Source organism: Desmodus rotundus, chromosome X (assembly GCF_022682495.2).
Source record: "Desmodus rotundus isolate HL8 chromosome X, HLdesRot8A.1, whole genome shotgun sequence".
Lineage (NCBI taxonomy): Eukaryota > Metazoa > Chordata > Mammalia > Chiroptera > Phyllostomidae > Desmodus > Desmodus rotundus.
In genome coordinates, this window is record NC_071400.1 from 90,178,648 (window position 1) to 90,191,511 (window position 12,864).

Consider the following 12,864-nt stretch of genomic DNA (forward strand, 5'->3'; position numbering starts at 1 on the left):
ATAAAAAATAGTGACAATACCAAACGTTGGTGAGGATGTAGACAAGCTGGTGGTGGGAATGTAAAATGATACAGTCTTCCTGGAAAATAGGTTGGCCATTACTTACATGACCTAGCAGTCGTACACCTAGGCATTTATCCCGGAGAAATGAAAATATATGCCCACACAAAAGTCTGTACACAAATGTTCATAACAGCTTTTTTTTTGTAATATCCAAAAGTTAGAAATCAAATGTCTTTCAATGGGTGAATAATTACCATATTTTGCCATGTATAATGCGCTTCCATGTATACTGAGCATCCACGTTTTTGGCCCAAACTTTCAGGAAAAAAATCTTTTGTTTAATTTTTTGATTCAATATTTTATGTCTACTTAGATACAAAACCGATTATTATATTCCAGGTATTATTTTGCACATGGATATCATTATTGCTTTCTAGAGTTACACTTTTAATACATAAGCATAAATAAAAGAATTAAAAACATTTATATAGATATGGAATTAGTACTACCATGTATAATGTGCATCCTTATTTTTCCCTCAAAAATTTAGGCAAAAAAGTGCACATTCTACATAGCAAAATATGGTAAGCTGCAGTACATCCACACCATCCAGTACTACCCAGCAATTAGAAGGAATGAATTATCGATACACACAAAAACCTGCATGAATCTCAAGGGAATTTATGCTGAGTGAATAAAAGGTTACATGTTGTGTGATTCTGTTAATATAACACTCTTGAAATGACAAAATTGTGGAAGTGGTGACTAGATAAGTGGTTGCCAAGGTTAAAGAGAGGGGAGGGAGGGAGGTGGGTGTGGTTATAAAGGGGCAACACATAGGCCCTTGGTGGTGATGAATTGTCAGTATCTTTGCAATGGCGGTGGATACAGGAACCTATGCATGTGGTAAAATAAGTAGGATGCACACACATGAGAACCTGTAAAACCAGTGAAATCTGAATAAAGTCTGGGCATTGTACCAGTATATATTTCCCATGTTTGACAGGGATTTATGTAAGATGAAACCACTGGGTTTTCTCTATCTTTGCAACTTCCTTGAACCTATAATCCAGGAGTGTCAAACTTCTTTTCACCGGGGGCCACATCAGCCTCACAGTTGCCTTTAAAGAGCCGAAATAATTTTAGGACTGTATAAATGTAACTACTTCTTAACAGTTAAGTGACAGCTCAGTGCTGCCGCCAGGTAGAAACAAGGTGCCAGGCTGGATAAAACAAGGCGGAGGACCAGATTTTACCCGTGGGCCTTGTGTTTGCCACCTGTGCTATAATCATTTCTAATTAAAAAGTTTAGAAAATCAAAGCATTACATAAAATTCAATGTCTATTCTCAATTAAAAATTTAATAAAATAGAAATAAAAGGATGTGTCCTTGATATTATTTAAAAAGTACCTCAGACCAATAGCCAGCATCATGCTTGATGGAGACATATAGGCAGTCTCATCGAAACTATGCCTGCTGTTTTCACCTCTACTTTATGATCTAGAAGAGGTTGCTATTGCAATTAGACAAGAAAATCAAAGATATTTAAAAGATTACTATTCATAGATACATGTATATCATCTACTTAGGTAATGTAAGGAAACCACTAAAAAGGTTTGTTAAAACTAACGATAGTCTAATAAAGTGGTATTATACAAAGTATGTTGAGCAGTCAATAAATAGCTTTGCTATGTAGAAACGATAATGGAAAAAAGATCTCATTCAAACTAGCAGTAAAAATATTAAATGTCTGGAAATAAACATCAGCAAAGAGTAGGAACTGAATGAAACTCAGTTGCATTAAAGAATAATTTTAATAAATCAAGAGAAAAGCCATGGTTCTTTAAATTATTTGCAATAGGATTTGAGGGGTTTTTTTTCTTACTGTTTTTTAAGAATTGAGGGTAACTTTTCCTTCTGTCTTAAATGTTCCCAGATTTTAGTTTTTAAAATTTCTTTTAATTATTTTATAGCTTATCTGAATAGTTAATACTAATAATTTTTAGTAAAATGCTCTTGTTAATAGTGTATATGCATAATATATATATATGTAGCTATAATTAATCATGGAGTTGTAATTAGAAACTACATCTCTGATTACTTTTTCAGAAATAAGTCTTGTTGCCAGATTGTCTGTTTATGCCTATGATAATTTTTAAATACACACACACTATTTAAAAAATGAGCAAGTAGTTTGGATTGATTTTTTTCCTGTAAACGCCAAACTTGTCTAAAACATTTTTGTGTTAAGATACAGTTGAAGTATGGTGGTTACCAAAGGGGAAGAGGGGGTGGGAGGAGGTTGTAGAGAGTAAAGGGGATCAAATATATGGTGACAGAAAGAGGCTAGACTTTGAGTGGTAAGCACACAATGTAATATACAGATGATGTATTATAGAGTTGTACACCTGAAACATATAATGTTATTAACCAGTGTTACCCCAATAAATTTAATTTTTAAAAAAGATACAGTTGAGCCCTGGCCAGGTGACTCAGTTGGTTGGAGCGTTGTCTTGTACACCAAAAGGTTCCAGATTCCATTACCAGTCAGGGCACATACCTAGGTTGTGGGTTTGATCCCAGTTGAGGTACATATGGGAGCCAAACCGATTGATATTTGATTGATATTTCTCTCCCTTTCTCCCATTCTCTCTCTATAAAATCAATAAACAAATCCTTGGGTGAAGATTTTATAAAAAGATACAGTTGATACTACATAAGAATTTTGCTTGTGTGTTAAGCTCTGATTTATTGTGTATTTGAGCAAGTCCCATCCTGTCTTGTTTTACTTACAAGCTATTACTGCTCTCTTCTTTTTATTCATAGAGATGTCTGTAAGCCTGTATGTAAGTTAATTATATTAAGTGATTATTAGTTAACAGTTATCTTATCAATAAGGTATGATGGTCAGTTCGGCAAACATTTAAGCATCACTTGTTTTACTGATGAGGTTCAGGTAATCTTGCCACAATCACATAGCTTGGGCTTTGAAGCCTAGCGTAATGGTTGTCTGTTTTAGATAGAAGGGCTTCTTTATGCCTCTAGAAATCAGAAGAAATTATTACACTTGTTCCTGAGACTCTTTAAATTAGACAACCCAAGTAATGCATTAACCAGTTATCTAGTACTCAGAGTTTTAGCCCTATAAATGGAAGTGGACCCATTAGGTTAAGGGACTTATCAGAATCCCCTCGAATATTTGTATTTGTCATTTTCTGTGGTAGGATGAGCGAGAGGAAAGAAAAGCTAACACTGAACGCCCAACATGGCCAGGCATACTGAACTTCACCACAACTTTCAACATAACTAGTATCCAAATCTTGTGGAGGGAACTGAGATTCACGTTTAGTAACTTGCCCAAAGTCATGCCTATAATAAGGGGCAAAGCCACATTTTGAAACTTGATATGTCAGGCTCTAAAGCCCATGATCTTGTGTCTACACTGTGATTTCCCAGATTGTCTAATCTGGGAAACATCTACTAAGGTGCCTCTAAAAAATGAAATACTGGGCCATGGGGCTTCTGGAACTTGTGATTCATTTAGGTTTGGAGTAAGGCCAGGTAATGTATCATTAACTGGAATCTTAGGTGATTCTGATCATCAGACAGGTTTGGGAAATACTGCCCAAGTCTATGAGTATGAACAAGTGGGGTTTGAAGGTATTAGGAAGGCATTGAATAGGGCTGCCTGGGAGTAGACAGAGGCACTTAAAAAGAAAGCTGACACTTTAATAGTTTTCAATACTAGCAAAGTAAGAATAGCAAGATTGGATTGTGGAAATTATAACATTGTTTTAGGTTCCTTAATCTGCCCAGAAAAACAATGTTTTATTTTCTTTCTATTAGTATTTCGCTTTCAGGTGACAACAATTGTGCAGTCTGTTCTTTGGCATTATTCTTCCTTACACTTGGGTACAAAGGTACCACTGGAGGATACAGATAAAACTATTTTGGATACAGAAGAGAAAGAAGGAGTTAGAAATAACATAAAACAACTTTAAATACAGAATCAGTAATTTCCTCAGGTGTAAAAACCCCACAAACTCTTAAATAACTTTAATCCTTAATGTCACAGGATTATAACATTTCCAACCTGAAAGAGCTCTTGGGTATACACATATTTTATGCATGAAGAAAGCCACATCTCGGAGAGGCTTAAGGGCTTGCCCACAGCAGTGGCAGATTTTCAAATACATCCTGGCCAAGGTTCCATCAAACTCTTATAGATTGCATATAAGTATCAGAAAATAGTGACTTTTCTAAGGTCATGCTGCTTTTTAGAAATATATTTAGTGGCAAATCATGTTTGCCTTATCTTCCCTACTTTATCTAATTTTATGGCTTCTTCCTTTTTAATTATCTTAGAATATAGATACATTCAAAGGAATCTATTTTAGAAGATTATGCAATTTGAAATATTATATCTGATCAATGATATATTAGAAAAATGAACCCTTACCTTGTTACAATAGTGTGTTTAACAAATGGACACTTTAACAACATGTATTAAAGGAAGAGCTCTAGTTTTTTCCACTTTTTATTACAGAAGTTTAATTTATAAATAGAGAAAAAGGAGCATAACTAGATGCCTATACATGAATTCCAACAGTAATATATGATAGCATTTCAGTGTAGTGGTATTAGCTTTGGATTCAGACTTGGGTTCAATTATCTTATCTGCAAACTTAATAGCTCTGTGATCTTGAACAAGTCATTAAATAATCAACCTAACTTTTTTTCTCTACATAATAGCATACCTCATGGTTTAATAATGATTAATTGGGATTAAGTGAGAGAATATGTATAACATAACTAACACTATACTTTGAACAAAATAAGCTTTGCATAAAATGATAGCTGTTATTAACATTTATTTCCTTGAGCCAGTAATTTTTTAGAAGAGTATATTTCTGAACAAGTGCTCTAGTTTATTTCTTTATTCAATTTTTAAATCATAATCAAAAAATAAGATCTGTGTGATTCCTGCTTTTAAGAATTTTGAATTTACTTTATGGTCTAGAACATGATCAGTCTTTATAATTTTTCATAGATACTTGAAAAGAACCTGTATTCTTTTTACATTATAAAATTCAGTATCTAGCTATTTTAATATAACTTACTTCATACGCTTTGTCCTTATTTTGTTTATTATGCTAGCTGACATTAATGTGGTAAAATTGATATTAATGTGGTAAAATTTTCCCTTCTATTTTGTTTCCATTTATTTCATGCTATAATCCCCCAAATATCTTTTGTGTTTTGTAGTTAGGTTAGTCTGTGCTTAAATGTTCAATACTATTTTGCATTTATTATTTTAATGGCTTATTTGAAAAAAATAACTTGCCAACTATAGAAAATCTGAAAAAGAGAAACAAAGAGAAGGAAATGACACATCTTTACCATTGGTATGAAATATCATTATTTAAAAATTTAAATATGGTTAAGAGTAGGGATTTTAGAAACAGATTTCAGTTTGAACTTAGGTTCTGCTTATTAACCTTAGGCAGGATATTAAGCTTTATCATTTATTCAACAGATATTTACTGAGCACCTACTGTGTGCCAGGCATTTTGCTAGGGGCTGAGGACACAGTGCTTAAAAAGATAGACATGCTCATCTTGGTTTAATTTCTTCATTTGTAAATTAGTGATAATGCCTCACAGAATTGCCAGAAGCATAAAAGATGATCTATAGTACTTAGTACTTGCCTGGTGCGTGCTAATTGCTCAGTAAATGATGGCAATTATTATTACTATATGTATTAAGTACTAACTGTATTTTTAGTCTAAATTAAATGACCAGCTTAATCATCTTAAGATTTTTGTCTCATAGTTTATTTTTGGCCTTAATCTTACAAACACTTGCTATCTTCTTCTTTATACTTTTGTTTGGGTTTCTCTTTAAAGTAGTAAGTGATTGTATGGGCGTTTTTCACCTTTTATAACCTAAGACTTAAAGTTTTTGTTATCAAGCGTTTTAAACACATGCCACAGTAGAGAGAATAGTATAATGAACCACCATATTCCCATAACCCAGCTTCAAGAATTATCACCCCCCAACACATGTACCCTCTTTTCCCCTCCCTGGCACCAGTGGATTATTTTGAAGCTAATCTAGATACATCAACTCAGATGTAGATACTCACATTTATATTTCTTAAAATATAAAGACTTTTAAAAACACATAACTACCATACCATCATCATTCACAAAAACATCAATAATTTGTAGTAGCATCAAATATACAGTAAGACCCTTGATTTTGATTGGATACTTTAAACTTTACATTTCTTATTACTTTTGGAATGATTTCATTCATCTAAAGTTTTTTATTTTTTATTTTTTACTTTTGTTATATGGATTGTTTTGTTGAGGAGATTTTGAAATAGTGAAGAAAGAATTATGGAACTGGAAAGACCTGGGTTTTCTGCCATCCACTAACTCTTCTGAGCCTTTGATCCCTCATCTGTAAAGCAGGGATGATTATACCTACCTCATGTCCTTAGGGTTGAATGTAATGCCTGCGTAAAGTACTATTCAGTCTTTGCCAGTTGTTATCTTCTAGTGATTTGGACTGCAATAAATAAATAGAATTTTGGTTATTGTATGGTTTTTGAAAACACTGCAAAGTTTATATTTACTAACTAATTACTGAAATAGTGGCTTTTAAATATCCTTTTAGGAAAGACAGAAAATTTAGAATCTTTGTTTCTCCCTTCTTCTACTAACTCTTTTATTTTGAGTCCATATTAATTTAGCCTGAGGTTACACCTCTTACCTTTAACTTTCTAAAGTTTTACATTGTTTGTATATTATATTGATTTATTCTTCATTTGACCATTTCTTTTTTATTGGGGTTAATTATTCTATTCAGTGATTTCTAGATATTAAATTGGTGTTAGTGTACTTTACCCTGTCTTTCCTACCTCAATATTCTTGAATTCTTGTTTTGATTCTCTTTCAATAGTCTAGGACACACCTTTGAATAATTTATGAAAAAAGATACTACCAGGATGGTAACATTTTATAAGACTTTGCAGAGCTGAGAATAATTTCCTGTGACCTTTGCACATGAAAAACTAGGACAAGGTGTAAAATTCTTAGATCATAATTTTTCCCTTTCAACTCTCAGTAAGTCATTACTTCATTGTCTTCTGGCATTTTATTATTGCAGAGGAAAACTCTTAAGGTCAATCGGATTTTAGTTCCTTTGAAAATAACCTATTTTTTTCTGCTTGTATGCTTGTAGGATTATATCTTTATCCTTGAAATTTAAAAACATTTGCCAGGACATGTCTTGGTGTTGATGATCTCTGTTGAACCTTCTCAGTCTCCAGTCTCAGGTATTTTTTTTTCCGGAACTGGAAAGTTTTCTTATACTTTTGACTGATTAAACTGCTCTGTTTTTTTTCTTTAGGAACATCTGTTATTCATAGATTATTTCTATGTCTGTCCTCCATAGTTTTTAAATCTTTTCTTTCATTTCCTTTTTCATTTACTCAAGTTTGTCCTCCGTAGCATGGATTCCGTTTTCTGCAGTGTCAATTCTAATACTTGCTATTCACAATGCAGATTTAATTTTGGCTACCGTGTTTTCTTTTTTTAAAATTCTTATCTCAACATACTCTTGCTTTCATAAGCAGAATTCCCCTTACAAGTACACGCCAAAAAAACATGAGGTGGATTCAGACCTAAAATGTATCTATTTTCTGAGACCACAACCACAGGACCAGAAAGGAAAGAAAAAACTCCTTAAAGTGAAGATAACCAGAGGTCATTCCTACTCTTGTCTAGAAAATAGAACAGTCTTGAGTACTGGCAGGCCTTTAGTTGCTGTAGGAATAGCAAAGCACGCATAAGGGCACCTTAACTAGAATAAATGGATTATTCTAATTACATTGATTGTTTTTTATCTTTATAAAATATTATATAATAAATACATATAATTTGGAAAATACAGTACAAAGAAGAAAATCCTATGAGCCAGGTAACTACTGATAAGATTTTATATATGCTTTGCCAGTTACATGCACACATGTTGGTGGGGTACAAAATTGGGGTCCTACTATTGTAGTTTTTATCCTTTTCAACTTAATATACTGCAAGCATATCTTTGCATTATTAACTTTTCTTTGAGGCCCTGATTTTAACTATTGCATAGTATTCCTACATATGAATAGATGTATTATGATTTATTTAACCAGTCCCCTGTTGGTCATTTAGATTGTTTTCTATTTTTCAGTATAATGAGTATGATGACTATCACTGTACATAAGTCTTTATGCACATCTCTGATATTTCCTTAGGATAAATGAGGAGCTGATTCTTAATCCTGACACATTGGTAAGGATTATATACCTTCCTTATTAAGAATTTAAAATGCTTGTTTCTTACTGTTTCATTGTGATTGCATAGAAAATTTTTTGATTCTGAACAATATGATGGTATCTTAACTGAAGTTTGAGAGAGGTTTCTAATGCCTCCTCCTCAACACCTTCATGGAACTCCTGTTGTATAAGCTTTGGGCAGGAAAAACATTGCTGATACCATGGAGTTTGGAAGGCAAATATACTTGTGGAAACTTGAAGGTGGTATAAAAAAAAAAGTGTGGCCCTTGCTCATTTCTACAACCTGGGTCTCCACTAAGGCTCCGGACCCTTTCTTTTTCTCCTGCCTTCCTCTTATTTCAGGCTGTTGTTCTCTGTGAGGAATTCTTTTCTCCCTATGTTCATATGTACATTTCATTTTTAGGTAGGAAGATGTCAGTATCTGATATGTCCTGCTAAGTTAAAATTAGCATTTGATCAATCACAGATAATTTTTTTAGTCCCAGTATATTCGTACATGATGATCTTCTGCTGAACTCAAAGCATTTTTTAAATTTATTTTATATTCTTTTCAAAGGTATCAAGCAGCAGCCTGGAAATACGTATTATTATAACATTAGAACAAAACAATCTGTTTAGTGGGGTTACTTGAAATTTTTTAATTAAGTAAAATGTCCTTATTTTTAACATTTCAGAAATTTCCTTGAAATTCTTGGGAATGTTCTAGAAGTCCTAAATCCTTGTTTCGGAATTACTGATTTGAATTGTTCATCCCTTTTAATTTAAACCAGGGTGATGATCTTAAGTGATAATTTTATACCACAACATTAGAATTTATTTTGAAAATAATTGCTACTGAAACTCAAGCCAGCAGTCTCCTTTATCTGATTTGTTCTGATGAGACCCATATTATACATTATCTAATTTCTGACTTTTACACATTTCAGACTAACAGAGTAAAGTGTAATTAGAATTTTCTAACCTTTCCCAGTATTTCACATAATATTTGCATATGTACACTCTGCCAAGCTCTGCAATTTTTGGCTAGAAGACATTATAGTGGGATGAGAGAGGATAAATATATTTGCCTCTCTTTTAAACTTTTTTTTTTGTCTGTTCTCATTCTTTAGCCACATTGTATAAAAATATATCACACATATGAATGATTTCTTTGGCAGGAAATTGGCTGTACTAAGTGGTGAAACAGGTATCTCCACATTTTCCAGTACTTGTTCACTGCATTGCATTTAGAAGTTAAATATAGAAATGTAAATGTTACACAGTGAAATGAGGCAAACGAGGGGATAGGAAGTAGCATTTACTGAGCATCTACTGTCCCTTGGTGGAACCTTTTAATTACAACATGCCTGTGAGGTACCTGTTACATGCATCTTACAAATGAAGAAACTGAGGCTCAAAATATAAATAACTTATCCAAAGGTGGATAACTACAGCATTTAAGTGACAGTACTGGGATTTAAACCTGGTACTAGCCAGATTCAGACCACCTGTTTTCTCTCTTTCATAAAATTAGGGAAATACATTTTCCTGTTTAATAGGTGCTATTTCTTGAACTTTTGGAACTATAGAAATTGCAGTGAGTCTGACTGATGGTCCATGTAACCTAATCTCTAATGAAGCCAAGGGTCATTTTTCAAAAGGGAAACTTCTTAGCTGCAGAAGTAATGTGTTCATTTCTAACAGATAGAGTCCTTGTTTTGATGAAATGAAACAAAACATTTGTTGAAATAAAGGTGCTTTTTTGGTAGATCTTTGTAAAGATCCGACACTGGTATGTAGGATTAACATTACCCTTCATATTTTCCTGTTTTAAAAATTAAATTGTTCAAAAATTTAAATCTTTGCTAAACTTGGAAAGGAAGGAGATAAATATTTTTTGCAAAAAGTAGAGCATAAAATACCTTTATATCATATTTTACTCCATTTTTTTCCTTAGATTGCTTTGTTAGTATATTACTATTAATTAGCTGGGTGAGGAGTTTAGAAAAGAAAATATATTATAAAATGTCCGGCTCACATGAAGCTGAAAATTGTGAAGAGACTGATTTCTGAATTTGGAATCTAATCTATAGAGTCTGTAGCAATAGATCAAAACTGGAAAAAGATGAAGCAAAAATTTAAAATAAGGCTTTATTCATGAGACAGAGAATACATGGCTTAGTTGCAGTGTAAATAAAGATGATGAGGATTTAATCAGCAGAAAACTAAGTATGACTCAGCAATGTGTTGTGGACATTCCAAAAATACTGCATATGTGACCTGCATTAATATAGGTTATTATCTAGGACAGAAGATGTGATATGCCATTTACTCTGCATTGGTCATATCAAGGTTGGAATGTTCATTGCATGCAATTCTGTATACCACCCTTTAAGAAGAATTGGATGCATGCTTAGAAAGAAGATGGTCTCATCTGTCTAAAAGGAATGTTTGAAGGAACATGAGCTCTCCAGAAAAGAACAGAGTTGGAGTGGTTTGTAGTTATAGCTGTAGATTTACTTGCTGTGACTTTGCAGATACAGTGTAGGCAAGGTAGCCATCATATATTAGTAACTCTCTTAAAGGGAATTCGTTACTGAGGAAATTAACTATATAATAAAGAATTTCATCTAGCAGCCAAAGCTTTTCCTCAGATATGGTGTAGTAGGCTGCCTGGTGAAGTAGTGCATTCTTGTCTTGATAGTGTTCAAATATAGATGAGAATGGGATAGAAAGAACTGAAATACACGATGTATATTTAGAACAGAAGACCTTCAAGATCCCTTACCAATCTTAAACTTTTTTTGGTTTTAAGATCAAAAGGACTTTATGGAGTATTATTTTAGCCTCATGAATTTACCTCACCTTAATAATAGTAATTTGCATCGGTATAGCTCTTTACAGTTTATAAAGTGCTTTCTTAGGAGTTAACTCAGTTTTCAGCCTAATGATAACCCATTGGGTAGGCAAGGCACATGTCCTCATTTTGAATAGATAAAAGTAATAGGCTAGGAGAAAATCTGAATTGCCCCAAACATAAAGCTTATAAGTGGCAGACCTAGGACTCTACCCCTTTTCCACCAATTCCAAGTTTAGTGCTATTTCTACTGTACCAGTTTGCCTTAAAAAGTGAGTTATAAGTTGTGATTCTTGTTTTGCACACATGAAAGTCACAAGGAGCAGACGGTTCTCAAATTATATTCCCATGAAAAATGTAAGTGTAGCTCAGGTTAGACCAGGGATTCTGAAAGCCAAATAATAGGGGAACTGTTGAGCAGATTATAATAGAAAAAGAACTCTGTATACAAATAATGAGCAAATCTCCTTTGGGTTACTAGATGAATGATGGTAACATTCACTAAGATAGCAAAGATAGGAGGAATAGCAGATTGGTAGGCCACAGAGGGGGTGATTAAAGTAGCTAACATTGATTGTTTACTAAGTGCCAGGCACTGTGCTTAGGTTTTTATATTATTTATGTCATTTAGTCTTTACAACTCTCTGAAGATAAGTCTTTGTAATTTTCACTTTCCATATGAAGAAACTAAAGCTTAGATAAAGTAATTTGCCTAAGGCCTCATAATTAGCACAAGAGCAGAAATCTGATCTAAGTGTCTGACTCCAAAGCCAGTGTTCTTAAGAACTAGTTTTAGGTTCATCTGGAACATCTGAGTAAATAAAGATCATCAGTATTCAGTCGAAAAATGCCTGTAGCTTTTAGGAGAAAGATGTATCCTAGAATTGAGTCCTTAACATAGAAATGGGCCTCTGAAAGTATCTTGGGAAAATAAAGATTTTATACCTGCCTCCCCCTTTTTTTGCATTTCGGCACCATTTCTGTACTTCATAATATTGTATAGACATTTCCTTACCTAGGAGCATACTCAGTGAGTGTTTCAAAATGAAAGGTGCCCTTTTTATGGGTTAGTAGACTTGTGAGATCCTCTGGAATGGTGGTCATGTTTTATTAACCTTTCATCTCCAAGAACATAGCATGAACATAGCATGAATGAAATGAAATAAATGGATGAATGGATGAATAAATAGGGATGGGGAGAGTAGAGAGAGGAGTTCATATTCAGAGCAGATGCCTCATGTGGGCTATAGGATAATGGGTAGTTTACCTTTTATTTTCCAGTTGATAGTGCTTCAAAGATGGTTAGCTTAGATTCTTGTACATTTGTTGAATTAACAAGTAGTCAAGGGAATTCACCTCTTTTTCAAGTGAGGAAACTAGAGAAGATGTTATATGTTCCTAACTCTGGTTTTGTTTTACTTTGTTTTAAATTACACAAATAATACATATTCATTGAAGACATAGGCACATTGGAAAATTCAGACAAGCAAAAAACGAACAAAAATTAAATTGTCTAAAATTCTACCATTCGGTGATAGCCATTGTTAACATTTTGGTGTATATCCTTCCAGAGTTTTTCCCATAGAAATATATACATTGAAACATGTATATATTTATCTAAAATGGGATCATTACAATCCATATTGTTTTGTAAACTGCTTTTTCACTTACATGCAA

At 33.3% G+C, this 12,864-nt stretch overlaps 1 protein-coding gene across 5 annotated transcripts in view; it reads left to right on the top strand.

The window, feature by feature from the left end:
* The window catches only part of RPS6KA3 (ribosomal protein S6 kinase A3), a 110,939-nt gene that overhangs the window by 16,610 nt on the left and 81,465 nt on the right, over positions 1–12,864 (top strand). For 2 of the 5 annotated variants that reach the window (XM_024569960.4, XM_053916986.1), the window contains exon 2: positions 8,310–8,346. The exons of 1 other annotated variant lie outside the window; for it this stretch is intronic. Coding sequence is in view for 1 of the 4 variants with exons in the window: in XM_053916986.1 (XP_053772961.1) it covers positions 8,310–8,346 (37 nt within the window). In the remaining 3 variants the exon portion in view is untranslated. Of the gene's footprint in view, positions 1–7,252; positions 7,347–8,245; positions 8,347–12,864 lie in introns of all 5 variants that reach the window. 2 more of the 5 variants (XM_053916989.2, XM_053916988.2) reach the window with 2 other exon arrangements.